Source organism: Nestor notabilis, unplaced genomic scaffold, assembly GCF_000696875.1.
Source record: "Nestor notabilis isolate BGI_N333 unplaced genomic scaffold, ASM69687v1 scaffold9849, whole genome shotgun sequence".
NCBI lineage: Eukaryota > Metazoa > Chordata > Aves > Psittaciformes > Psittacidae > Nestor > Nestor notabilis.
This window is the reverse complement of record NW_009945039.1, coordinates 58,764-72,846: the sequence shown is the minus strand read 5'-3', so window position 1 is coordinate 72,846 and position 14,083 is coordinate 58,764. Positions and strand designations below refer to the sequence as shown.

The 14,083-nt window shown below is 41.8% G+C and overlaps 1 protein-coding gene across 1 annotated transcript; it reads left to right on the top strand.

The window, feature by feature from the left end:
- Positions 1 to 1,375: 1,375 nt before the first annotated feature.
- Positions 1,376 to 11,806, top strand: TECTB (tectorin beta). Its single transcript, XM_010022700.1, has 11 exons — positions 1,376 to 1,440; positions 2,339 to 2,427; positions 4,258 to 4,448; positions 4,838 to 4,980; positions 5,059 to 5,131; positions 7,641 to 7,744; positions 7,820 to 7,903; positions 8,087 to 8,249; positions 10,132 to 10,201; positions 11,102 to 11,134; positions 11,621 to 11,806. The coding sequence occupies exons 2-11, from the start codon at positions 2,352 to 2,354 to the stop codon at positions 11,671 to 11,673; spliced, it is 990 nt and encodes a 329-aa protein (XP_010021002.1). The 5' UTR covers positions 1,376 to 1,440; positions 2,339 to 2,351; the 3' UTR covers positions 11,674 to 11,806.
- Positions 11,807 to 14,083: the final 2,277 nt, after the last annotated feature.

Sequence of the window (14,083 nt, the reverse complement as noted above, 5' to 3'; positions counted from 1 at the left end):
GCAAGAAGCAGAAGTCACCCTAATTACTTATTAACATTTTCATTTGTAGATTCATCACTGGGCAAGAGCTAGCATCCCTTACTACTACCAGTGCATGGTGCAGTCATAGCCATGCTTTGCTAATGCCAGCTGGCTTGAGGTACACCTTGTAGTGAATGCTCTCCTGAAAGTACACCCATAAATCTCACCCACAGAAGAGCTGAAAACTCATTATCTAGCATTTCAGGTTAAGGTCAAGGCCACTGTGTTCTTCTGCCTCATGCCCTCCTCCTTCAAAAACTCCAAACTAATAACAACTGCTTTACTACTGCATAACTACTATATGCGTGAGAGAAGGCAGACCCAAACCATGGACAGAGCATAATGAGTCTCTCCACAGAAGGAGACACCAAAACCACCTCTGAGGAGCTCCACAGGACTGGGTCCTGCAGGCAAGGTCAGTGAGATCCTCTGTGTTTGGATCTGGGTGGATACACACGTGCCCAAAGTTGAGGCTGTGCCAGTTCATGTGTCAAGACTGTTTCCAGCCCACGTTTTTTATGCAGGCATGTAAAATAACAGCAGCGTACCCAAGTCCTTTTTCTGGCCTGTTATTAAAAGCTAACACAAACAGGATGTAGTAGGTCACCAGAAAATCTTACCAGCTGACCAAGACTGTCATACAGTAACTACATGACTGATGGTCATGTGAAGAGCATATTTGTTTCAGTTTTCTGTGCAATGGTGTATTTTACACATCCTGTATTAAAATATTGAAAGTATATTACATAGTCTTATATGCAGGTAGTATTGGGTACTATAGTTATGTAGTATGATACTCAGGTGATACACAGGCTTATGGAATATCCTACCTAAACTCTGACGACTGTGAGCTCGTATGAAAAATAATAAAAAAATAATGAAACAACCCCAAAAGCAGTATATGATCTGCTGAAATTACTTCTGTCCACTTGCATGGCACAAAAGGTTGACATTGTCAAAAAGCCATTCAAGACAAGCATCTAATTCCTATGAATACCTTTTCACTGAATTCTAGAAGGCAGCTGTGGCTTCGCCTATGCAGAAATCCTACATTTTCCTAATTAATTTGTAAAAGAAAAATTCTGTGCAAGTTATAAACCTTCAGCAGGTTTCTGTTCAATTACTTTCAAGACCTAAAAAAAGCCACCATAGAAACTTAAAAATCAAATAGCAGCAATACAGTCCCATCTAGGGGAAGAGAACTGCTTTTCTATAACTTTTTTTTCCTTCCCACACTGGACAATACTGGTGGGTTGAGATTTAACCAGAGATGGGCTCCTTTTACAAGATTGCTTATATAAAGAGAAGATAACACCAGCTGGGTTCATTTGAAAGGGGACATCTTGGAAAGAGCCGACAGCGCAGCTACTGGAATAAGACCGGGATGAAAATCTGAAACACTTAGTCCCTTCCTGCCTCGTAGGTATAATATTTAATTTCTTATAGAATGCATAGGATTATCATTAGAAGGAATTATCACTGAAATGAACTGTGTGAGCTTTTTCATAAATACTTATTTTTAAATAGAGGCTGAGTGAAAATCTTGAAACCGTTTTTTTTTTTGTTAGAAATACTTAATCAGGAAGAGTTTTTTTCTTTACCTAAGTGACATTTGTTACTTCTGACAGTCTGCTTAGTGATGTGTATATAAGGGTAGACACTGAAGAGTGTCTACAAAGGGAAGATATGAGAGCTCACGTCCCAGTCCCACGGGCTGTACGTGCTTCTTTCTGCCTGTGGGAACAGCTTGCAGGTTTGAGGCCTGAAGTGGAAATGTAAATTACTGGTGTGTATGTTTTCCTAAAACATCAATATTTAGCAGTCAAGAAGTAGATGCAGAATTTACCAGAACTGAGCTACATGAACTTAAGATTATATACATCAGGATAGCCATCACCAAAGAGAACAGTTTCAGCATTTGCTTTGTAAAAGTACAATATGTGTGTTATTGCATCATATTTTTTCTAGCAATTTCTATTGTCTCTTTGTCAGCTCTCATTGTTTCAGTTTCATTTGGTTATATCAACACTTTGGGTTTAGACTCTTCACAAGAACAAATAAAAGCCAGAATAATCAAAAGCCACCACTAAACTGAAATAGTAAAATTGTCACAATAGTGACCCAGCAATAATAATGGTCTTGGAAATACTTATCCTGTAGATGCAATTATGTTGGGCAACAGACTATAAGCAATGCTTTTTGTTTCTCTCTGCAAGAACATGTTTAACAGTAGCTGCAATTTAGGGTCTGCAGTTAAAGCATTATTTTTATTCCCAATTTTGAAAAGAATTTCACCTGTTACTCCCTGTGTCCTCAGATCATTGCAAGAAATGTTGACTCTTACTATTTATATGCTGGTCATCTTGGCTCAAGCTCTTGCGGGGCCTTGCAGTCCAAATAAAGCAGGTAAAATAACTTAAGTCTCCTATCATCTTCTCTAGTAATTAAGCTGCCAAAGGGTTGGGTGTTTTTTCTATTTTAAAGTTGAAAGGTTTTTCTTCAGAAAGTTAAACTGTTGATTCTGGAGAGCTAATCCTTACATTTCTTTTATCAATCTGCTTCCAGCTAGCGCAGTAAAGCACATACCGCTAAAGTCCTAGCCCCATGGAGAATTGCTTAACAGAATGCTTAGCTCTGTGCAATAATCATAGTGCAATGAAGTTAAACAGAAGCAGAATTCAGACATAAAATGGCAAAAAAACCAACAACAATTAGAAATTATCTGCAGTAGCACAGGCTAGATGCAGCGGATCTTTTCTGCACAAGCTGGGCTTTAGTCCCACTGTCATCAGATGGCTAGCGGTGAATGAGTGTGCTGGGCTGAACTCCTGAACCACACTGTTGTATAAAATGAGAAAAAACAAAAATAATTGAAGGCAAGGCTCTAACTGCACACTGCCTAGAAACCCAAATGATCTAGTGCCAGAGCTGTAATGTAGAATTCACTACATTTAAGAAATGTGCTTTAAAAATGTGTTGAAATATAGAGCACATATTTGCTTTGTGTGTGTGTGACTGGTATCAGACTACTGTCAGCAATTTCATGGTATATCTGAAATATTTGGCCCTCTAGCCATTTATTTAGGTACCTTCATTTGCAGAAGCAGTTTCTCTGATCTAAAGGAATTTTCATAGATGTAAAGTCACCAGAGCTGCAGATGCAACTATCAACACAAGGAGAATCAGCCTGTGTGTGCTGAAGGTTTGTTGACCTAAAGGAGCAAGTTGCTAAGGTCCCTAGTTGTCTTTCCCTGAGCATTCCCTAACGGACACAGAAAGGCTGCAAAAGGAAGCTTTTATGATAAAAATGAGACTTTGAAGGGCTTTAAAATAAATAGTTGGATAATTGCAGGCAGGGTGTCTTTTTTCTGACTGTAGTAATGGGAAGTCTTTCTTAGTTTTCAGGTCACTAATAGTTGGCCAATATTTACCCTTTTAATTCCCATCAGACATTCAAATTCACACTGCATGATTCTCTTTGAAAAATGTCCAACTCTGCTATTGTGAAGCAGTCAGTCTGAAAGTTACAATGTTCAGTATTCATGCTTCTATTAGCAGTCACCATGTTTGGAAACATTCTGCACTGCTATTAACCATCACTGTTAACAGGGCTAAGATTTTGATTCATTTACTATTAATCAGGGCCAGGCTTTTGAATTCATTTATTATTGTCATTAACAGGGCTAGGCTTTTTGGTTAATTTTTAGGTCTCAGCTTTTAACTTGAGAATTGTACTAATTCAGTTTGCGCTGGCGCTGCAATGCCAGTGCAAAGAGAGAAAGGGCAGAATACCTACCATGGCCTAGATTTAACACTGCTACAGAAAGGTGCAGATCTACCTAACAAACAACTTCACCAATATTGTTTTTACAGTCAGTGGCATTACAGAAGCCAGCTCTGCAGCATAAACTAATCTGACAGGTTTCAGTGCAGCCATTTTTCACATTTGGTTTCTCAGCAGTGTCTCTACTCCTCAATCAACCATTCCAGAAAGATAAAATTTAACAGAAGGTTCTGCATTGATTAGAAGGCAAAGGCCAAACTCGTCCAAAGAGGACAGAATTTAACAATCCAAAGGTCAATTTTGTATAACAAAAGCTACTCACATTAGGGGACCTTCCAGCACACTCGCCTGCACATGGAAGTTTAATCCCAATGGAAAGCAGGTGTGCAGACCCACCTATTTGAAAGAAAACACCACTGAATATCACTTTAGGTGTATTATTTTCCTTTCAGATGTAATTCTGGTATACTGCTATCCTAGAACCATCATTACCAAAATTCCGGAGTGTCCTTATGGATGGGAGGTTAATCAGCTGGCACTTGGAGGCATTTGCTACAATGGGATCCACGATTCAGGGTATTACCAATTCACAATCCCAGACCTGTCACCTAAAAACAAATCATACTGTGGGACACAGTCAGAGGTAAGACTACCAAGATCCACATTTCTGAGCTGGACTCACTTGAGAGTCTTGTTTGCTTCAGCTTGGAGTAGGCTTTAAGTACTGGTGGAAGGAGGAGGCAAATTGCAGTATCAGGGAGAAGGAAGAATGAAACAGTTATGCTTGTACAGGCAAAATACTCGCAGGCTTAGTGATTATTAGTTTGTGTATTAGTAACAAACTTACTCCTGTATTACACAGAACATACATGTATTAAGGCATATGTATAGGCAGCACAGCATATAAAGAGCTACAAGATCGTGTTTCCTTGGGGGTCTCACCAGATAGTCTTCATGTTTCAAAGTACAAAGCTGTTCCTGATGTCTTAAGGATTCAGTACTGCCTACATTTCTCTGTCTCACTACCCACAGTTCAAGAATCCCGTCTATCACTTCTACAACTCCATCGTCTCCAATGACTCCTCAGTAATTGTGAAGAGCCAGCCTGTGAATTACTCATTCACCTGCACATACAATGCCAACTACCTGGTGAACCAGGCTGCCTTTGACCAAAGGTACATCCTCTTCTGGGAGTGCGCCTCACCCTGTCTTCAGCACCACACCTCACTCATACAGAAACTTTATGTCCTCAGGGTGGCCACCATCCATGTGAAGAATGGGAGCTCCGGCTCATTCGAAAGTCAGTTGTCCCTCAACTTCTACTCTGTAAGTATTCTTTGCCACACAGCTTTTCACCTTCATCTTCCACAGGCTTCAGCCTAAAAGCTGGAAAAAGGGGCTGCTGCTCCTGACTATGTGTCATGAAGCACATTACTAGCCTGGAACAGATAAATACAGGGGTCTTTGTTTTTGCTGGTTTACAGGGATATATTTAAACTGAACAGAGCAGACACATGCCAACTGTTCTTTCAATCTCTCCAATTCAGGCAGAGTTTTCTGCTGAGAGGTACATTTCTAACATGCCAACAGGTTTTATAAGGAAGAGCAAAACTTGTTTGCAGTCCCACTCACAGAGTAGCATGCATCTGCAGGCACTGCTGCTATCGCATAGTCTTTATCCGTACAGCAAAACCCCATACATCTCTCTTGCAGTTTGTTCCTGGTCTTCTCTCACCTGACAGATATTTTGTGTTCCCCAGAGATCTTAAATTCATGCTGGAATTTTGTTTCCAACAAAATTTTGTTCCTGGATGTCAGGCTGATCTTTGGAAACATTCTTCTCCTCCCCAGAACTCTGCTGTGCTGCTGGAAAAGTCAGCTCCTAATCCTGGAGCTGGCTTTTTTTCCACCAAAGCACAGTCAAAAGCACCAGAACAACTTCTCTATTTTAGTACAGCTAGAAGCAGGACAACTAACATACTCTGTCAAATTTATAGGCCAGGAAGAGGGAGTATTTACCACAGATAGACAGATTGAAATCTCTTCCCCTTACTCCCTACATTTTGGGCCCCAGTTGGTCACTAAACCTTTTTTTAGGGTTGGGTGGCACATAAAAGCCCATGCGGTCTTTACTTCTGATATATGGCCCACTGGTAGTGCATACTGGCAGGGTCCCAGAAGGTACCACACTGCTCCTGTCAATGCCTGACAGAATGGCTGCAAAAACAAATGACAGGCAGTGAGCAATGGATCTCTGGTACTTTAATATTTTGCCAAATGACTGTTTTGTTCTAATGGCCATGGGGCTGCCAGGAGTCAAGGAAGGAGTGACTGAACTGTACTAGTACATTTTCCCACTGAGCACAAGTACAGAACCAGCTCAGAAAGCTAATAGACTATTCCTTTGTTACTTTGTTCACATTTTCGCTGGGGAGAAAAGGTTCATTTCAATGAAATATTCTTTTTTTTTTCTTTCTGGCAAGATGGAAATAAAAGCTTCATTTTGCCTTCCTATTCATCTCTGCTGCTGCCTGACACTGCCCTCTGCCTCCAGTGGGCTATACTTCAGGTGCCCATTTCCACATCCAGAAGCAGCACCCAAGCTACAGCGCAACCCAGTGGAAACACTTCCACTTCACCTGCCCTTTGGTCTGTGACACACCGTTAACAGCACGAGGGGCCGGAGCCTGAACAGAAATCAGACTTTCAAGACTGAAACCTGTTGTGAAGAAGAGCAAGATAGTACCTTAAAACAGTGTAGAGCAATAGCTTGATAAAAGAAGCACTATACCAGGTTCAATTCATTTTAGAGCAACGACTAAGAGTTTTGTGACAGTATTTCTGCAAGTTTTCTCCTTTGGGAGAAATCTTCGGTTAAATAATTCTCAGGGTGCTTTACATCCATGGAACACTGATCTAAACACAGCCTTGAGTCTTGACTTCAGTGTATCCGATCTATCAGATGTTGCAGTGGGAACAATGTGGTGCCTCAGAGCACCTCACTGTGTAGGCAGGAAAGGTGCATAAGAAAATCAGTACCAAGTAAGTGAGCAAGCACAGCAGGGAACAATAGTCCAACAGCTCCAGAACTACATATTCCTGAACCATGCTGTGTAGATTTAACTAAGTAAACCAATGCTATGCATAAATGTATTACTCTTTATATAGTTTTGGTACTAGCTTTGTTATGGTTTATGCAATAAAAAGCAGTGGGATTTAAGGTAGGTACTTCAGTGTATTTGTAAGCAAACTTTTTCACCTGAGCACCACACACTGCACTACTTTGTGCAGGCTGGCTTTTTAGTGGATGAATGACTATATCTGGCAAAGCTCTTTCTGCACACTCATGCCCTCTCAGCTCCCAACCATGCTGGCCACCACGAGTATAAATCACAGAGTGCTGAACTTTTGCATACAGGCAGGTATTTTCTATTTGCCTTCATTCCTTTCCCCTGATACACGGCCATCTCCCAACCCTATTCCTATTTCATACAGTCATCTCCAGTCTTTCTCCCACCAGCTTCCCCCATCACCTCTGGTGTACCAGAAGCAGCAGCAAGCTTGCTTCCTACCTGTGCTTTGATATAACACATACCACAACCCAAATAGCGTCAAATTCTGTCACTTACTATCATTATAAGCCAAACATTAGGAAAAAGATTTTGAACACCATCTTGGGCTTACAGTAGTCCTACTACTAGGTGTAGAGTTTGGAACTTGCAGGTAGCAAGAACTCAAAAAGAGACCATTTCTCCAGAGCTGTCAGAGGTTTCCATATGCCTTTGCTTTGCATGTTGCTAGTAACATATGATACCTTTCTCTTTGTTGTTTGAAGAATGCCAAGTTTTCAAGTGTAAAAGAAGCCCCTTTCATCGTTGAAACATCAGAAATTGGTTCTGACATATTTTCTGGAGTGGAAGCTAAGGGATTAAGTGACAGGTAAGGGAATGAGTAGTAATTAATACATTGGCAGCCAGGACATTCCTTGCTCATCTGGGGTTTGTATCTCCCCAGGTTTAAAGTGGTCCTCAACAACTGCTGGGCAACTCCCTCCTCAGAGTATTTCTACCAGATCCACTGGCCTCTGATCACCAAGGGGTAGGTGCAAGTGGGACCCAGGGAAGCCTTGCCCAGCCCTGAGGGTGACATAAAGCTGGGGAATGAGGGGCAAAAGAGAAGCTTGCCCACAGCAGGGCAAATGTATTAATCAGTCTGCAACCTCAGGAGATGTTTCCTTGAAGCCATGGAGGCTCTGACACTGCTTCTCCGTATGCAACACAGGTGTGCCGCGGACAGCTCCATACTTGTGCATGAGAACGGGAAAACGAGCCGGGCAACATTCCAGTTCAATGCTTTCCGCTTCCGTAACATCCCCAAACTGTCCAAGGTCTGGCTGCACTGCGAGACACACATCTGTGACAGCGAGAAGTTCTCCTGCCCGGTGGTAAGAAACACACAGTGCTAAATTTAGGCAGAGGATGTCGAGACCTTCCTGAGGGCACATCAAGGGTTTCAGTAGATGGAGCCACCGCAATGCGTGAAACTGAGTGGCCAGCTGTGCACCCCGACCCCTGTCATGCCACAGGGGTCAACAACACTGGGCAACTTGTTTAAACACATTGGGAAATACGACAGCCATTGAAAAACTCAGTTCTTGTCAATATGCCAGACTACATTCCAGTGTGACAAACAGCTGCAGTTAAACACGAGCCTGAAAAAAGGCAGAAAGTGGAACTTTTTTCATTTATCAAATATCTCGGTGCTGAGGGCACCCTGGGGGCAGCAGCTGAACCTGGCTCAAAGCTCTCTGCTAGTCAAACAAAACCTCCCAATCCCCCACCCCAGGGAAAGTCCTCTCTGCTATCCTGCAGTAAGTTACTGCTCCTGCAGCCGTCCTATTCATATATTGTCACTGGAGCAGGAACTGAGGTTGAAGAGTAGGTTCTTGTGCACTTAGGTGGGAATGATATATACAGGCATGATATTTAGCATGGGCAGGTGTGCATTGATGTAAGGGTTATTGAAGTGTCTTTCTTTAAAGACCTCCCTCTCCTTCACTAAGTCAGAGCTCCACTATTATTTCTCTCAAGCAATGAATGCGTCATTGCTATGAAGTTGAATTTTATTTAACCTGAAATGGAAGCCCAAAATACTTCTTGGCTGACATCCTGCCATTTTAGCAACAAGTATTTCTTGCTGGAGAAGAGAAAGCATCACTCCTCATGAAACCGACTTTTCTTTTGAAACCCTTTCTCACTCCAGGAGCCAAATTAAGATAGCCGTTTATTACCCACCCTCAGCGCTAAGCAGGGGGCAGTGATTTGTTCAAAACTCACAGGACTGACAAAAATGCATTGTTGGAAACTCTACGTTTCAAAGGCAAAACTCCAAAGCCTCTGGGCTTAGATTTTTCTGTTTGTTTTTAAAGATTCCTGTAATTTTTTTATCCAGCCACAGACCAGAGCTAAAAGAAAACACAAAATCAGTATTCTATATCTGGTTTTCTGACAGAACTGCCAAACATCTACATCATCCTTTTAGGCACAGGGTGAAATTCCCTCCTCATCCTCCCTACAGGATAATTGCTCAATCAGGCTAACATACCTCGAGTCCACATCCAACCCAAAAATGCAGCTGGTGGTCTGCTGCAATTAAGGTTGAACCAAGCTGAAGGTCTGTGCTTCCAAGCAACTCATAACAAGAATTACCACACGCTGAGTTTGTAAAAAGAAAATGCCCACAGCTGGGGATCTGCAAAGGTCAGGGGACAGACAAGGACCTTTAATCTGTAGAGCACTGCCTCCAATATGGATCTTGTCAGCTGTGACAGGCATCATTAGTGCTAGACATGGGATGATCTATATGGAAAGCTTCGGTGCTTCTGGTTTCTACCCAATGGGCAACAATTAGCAATAAACAGCAACAGAAGCCTTCAGAGAGGTCATGGGTTAAACAGATGGAGCTCAGCTTCCCCCTTCCTTCTTAACACGAGTTTTTTTTAAGGTAGGGTAGAAAGGGTAGTCCAGGAGGACCTGTGATTAGCAAGTGGACACCCATCTGGGCTCCTTCCTACCATCTCACAATTGACAGTCACTGTAATGGATGTGGCACAGCAAAATCCTCAGAAAATGCGCTGTCCTCAAATCTCTCCTTCATCAAAACTCACAATAATCACAGGGGGAGGGGGGAATTCCCTAGAAATGTGCAGCAATATTGACACAGATTTCATTTCCTTGGTTGGGAACATGAGAATTGGGGGTGGATTTTTTAATTATTTTTAATATTTTATATATAAGTATACATGGCTTTATCTCTGATTTCTTGAGACATGTGACAAACGAAAGCAGCGCATGGAACAGACCGGAGGTGTTCTAGTGGCAGAGATCACTGTACGCAGTAAGTGACTGGGTTTCTGGGGTGTTTCTCCCTTTGGGAAGCAATGAAGTTGGGAGCTACCCATGGCTGCAGCATAGGAGCAAGCAGAGGGAGCGGAAGCCCTCTGCCAGAGCCCTTACCCCTGTGGCAGCAGGTGAACAGAAGTTGGTCCCCTCCAGGCTCCAGCAGAAGAGCTCAAAGTGAGTAAAGGCACCCATTTGGCATTAATGATCAATGGCCAAACCATTTAAACACTAAGTTAGCAATGTAAACACTACTCACCTGGATTTGACCTCAGTAACAGCCCAGACAAGCTCTGATAGATTGTACATGAGTGGGAGAGAGGTCAGGCTTAGGAGCAGCAGGAAAGGGATTTTTTACATGGTGAGTTGGTACTACAGCATGCCCATAGCTCTGGTAGATTAACCCTTCATGTCTATCCCTCCTGATACACGAACTGCCATTAGGTTTCCCCATCATAAAACAATGCCAGTTTCCTCTATCTATTGCCTCCTGGATGTACCAGGAATTTCTCCCTCAGCTGATTTAATTCTGTAGAACCAGCACATCTTTTGAAACAGGTCCTTGGAACAAGAAATGCCTACATCATGTTCTCACTAGAGCTTTTTATACTAGTTTATCAACTACAGCCACACTAACCTGAAGACAATTTAAAATCACAAATACACATAGAGCAGCATTATTACAGTTAATTATATTGCATCAATAAAACCTCTTCAATTTTAGAAGGTAAAAGAACTGAGGGTACTTGTATAACTTCAGACATTAAAGCCAAGAGGATGAAATACCCAGAATTTCATAATCTGGCAAGTGTTACCTGTTCTGCTTTTACAAAGCACACTGAAGCACTTTGCCCTTTTTAAAACATGCTATCCCAATGTTATCTTTTATTTTATACAGGCAAAGCTTTATCCAGATTTTACACACTCTCAGGTAAGTAGCAAAGTATGGCAATGAAAATATCAGTCCCAAATATGGATTTTGAGTGAATCTGTCAACATAAACCTCCTAGCTCAATGAAAAAGCTGAAAAATCTAGTAAACTTGACCAAGAGGGAAATATTTCAAAAGCAAATTGAATTTCCCAACATTACATGATTTGTTTTCCTCCTTTTGGCACATCCCTCACTCTGGCAATAAAATCATACCAATAGCTTCCAATACTGAACATTACTTTCTCTTATCTTCACACCCTCTTCCCCAAAAGGAACAAGCATGTTTCACTGGGTTAACAGAGATGTCTGAAAGCATTTCTATTTGCAGAGGGTTTGAAAAAAGCTTTTCAAGGCCTATTTGTTCAAATTGTTATGGTGACAGAGCCACATTAGGGGCATGCGGTTGCATTGGTGGGAGCTGGAAGAGAATAATGAAAGACAGCTGACAGGGAACTACTCACATTTAGTCTGTGTTTCTCTTGCAGATATCATCTTCCACCTACTCTTTGCAATTGGATTTTGTGCTGTTTTATTATAAAAGGCAGCCCAGCTGTGTGTAACTTTTCCCACTCCTGTTTGGACCTGGACTTCTTCGTTTTACAGAGGAAAAATTAAAGTCACAAAAATTCCTCGTGCACCATTTTACCAGATAAATAAAACATTCCATGAGCTTTGTGTGTCGTATATACTGAAGAATCTCAAAGCAGATTCGCCTCTCCCCAGCCTCTGCAGGCATTTTAAACTAGTGAAAACCCAAGGGTTGCGTATTCTGCCTTCGCCCACTTTTAAAGAGTTGTGATACCAGCAGTACTTGTTTCTATAAGGAACACACAAATATGCAAAATCAGCATTTCACATTTACCTTCAGCTTCCTTTTCCCTGTCTCAGTGTGGTACCAAACTCCACTCCAGGCCTGGTCTTGCAAGGTCCTAGCTTGATCTGTGAAGCCTTTGAACAAGATGAAAATTAACCTGTCAGGCAGAAAAGGATGGGTTTTATGGGGCAGTAGTTAGAAGGTCCTCAGAATAACTTACCTGACATTTCTTTCCTGCTTCTCAGCACTGTCAGTATTGATTGGTTGGGTTAAGTAGCTTACAACACTGTTAGGAGTAGGATGTCTTGCTGACTGGACAGACTCAGTACATGCAGGATAGCTGCATGGTATGGATGCCAATTAAGCACATCTGATGTTGGAAAACAAGCTAATGAGCTTTACTTTTCCTTAAAGACATAGCTTGGTGTCAAATACAACAAGAGTCCAGGTGTTAGCTCTGTACCTCAGTAACAGCAGCTCTTAAACAGCAGAAAGAAATCAGTAGAAAGGGAAACCATGATTTCTAAAGAGCAGGAAATACCAGGACATGAAACAATTTCCCAACAAGAGTTATGGTGGGTTCCTTACTTCCAGTAATTACTAAACCAATATTGAACAAAACTCTTGAAAGTGTAAGAAACATTCCCCAGCCTTTTCCATGAAATTTCCAGGACTCTAAATGAGAAAGAAAAGAATGACTACAGCTGTTACACTTCCTATTAATGAACACAGTGGCTGTACCTGTCTCTGTACATTCTGCAGCATTAAGACATTATAGAGTTTTTGCTATTGTTTGTAGAGAGGAAAAATCCTGAATAATTCTATTAAATTAAGGATTTTAAGCTCCCCGTTCTTTTTAAAACCACATTGTTATAAATGTAATGCATAGCTAGAAAATGGATAGATTACAGCCACAGTTTTCAAACATACAGAGATGCCCCTTACCAAGGACTCTGCTCCTCTTGGTGAAAAGTTACCTATTTATAAGTAATTGAGAAAAATAAAGCTGTTTAGAAGCTGAAAATATAGCAGACATCACCCACCCTGACAGCCCGCAGAAAAGCAGCCTGTTTGATCGCATGCGTTTGGCCAGTACGTACAACAGAGGGCACTCTCTTGACAGGATTGTCTGATGAAGTCAGACCAGTTAGATCTGTCACTTCGAAGTATTTCTTAGTGGCACAAGTTCCTAAAGCAGAGCTGCTCTATGGAATGTTTTGTGCACCCAGGGATATTTGATCAAAGATAAGATGCAGGTTTTCTCCCCCATTTGCTGCTCTGCTCTTCCCTCCTCCCACTAACACCCCAAGTATCAACACCTGCGTTATCTCTTCAACTTCTTGCCCTTGACAAGTGAGATTATCACACCAGCTTCTTCTCCAAAGCCTATTTCTTTCACCTTTCTTTTGCTAACAGCCACCACTCTCCTATCACAGCTATTTATGCAGAAAGCCTCGAACTGGGTTTCCTTGGTAGGTTGATCAGTTGTCTTCTTGATTATGCAATAAGTGTTGCTTTGGAACAAACCCTACGGGATTGCAGCAGCTGTGAAGTGTGCCTGGGAATTCCCAGGCCACCTCCCTGCCCAGCGTGGGATGGAGCCTCTGGGCATGCATATCTCCTGTCTGTGTTACTGTGCTGAGTGGGGCTCAGACAGACACTGAGCTGTGGTTGCAGGATGGGCAAAGCCCTATCACCAATCCAAGTCTGGATAACTATCTCCCTACAGCCCAGAAATGGTTTATTGCTAAAAACAAACAAATGAAACACAACTGAAAAACAGCTCCCAAAGGCAGCTGTGGAAAAATCTATCTGTCAAAGAAGACAGCAACATATGAACAGATTTCAGCTCCTTTCTTAAGGAGCACAAGTTGTCCATCCTAAATAGCTTGCATAAAAAATTCACCTTCATTTTTCCTAACCTGCATATGGCTCATTGCTATTTATTCTACTAAAAACTATTTACCAGTATCAGAAAATACAGTGATTGCAAAAGATTTTAGCACAAAGTACAGCTTGATAGACTTCATTTCAGATGCACTATACTGACAGATCTTTTTCAGTTGGCAGGGCATGAAGATGCTTGCCTTGATCTCTTTATCTGAAAGTCCAACTCAGGGCTGGTTATGGAAAC

Bases quoted from the DNA above. Each gene is read 5' to 3' on its own strand.
- TECTB (XM_010022700.1), top strand. From the start codon at position 2,352: ATGTTGACTCTTACTATTTATATGCTGGTCATCTTGGCTCAAGCTCTT. The intron at 2,428-4,257 runs GTAAAATAACTT...TTTTCCTTTCAG, and splicing joins TTGCAGTCCAAATAAAGCAG to ATGTAATTCTGGTATACTGC. The intron at 8,250-10,131 runs GTAAGAAACACA...TGATTTCTTGAG, and splicing joins AGAAGTTCTCCTGCCCGGTG to ACATGTGACAAACGAAAGCA.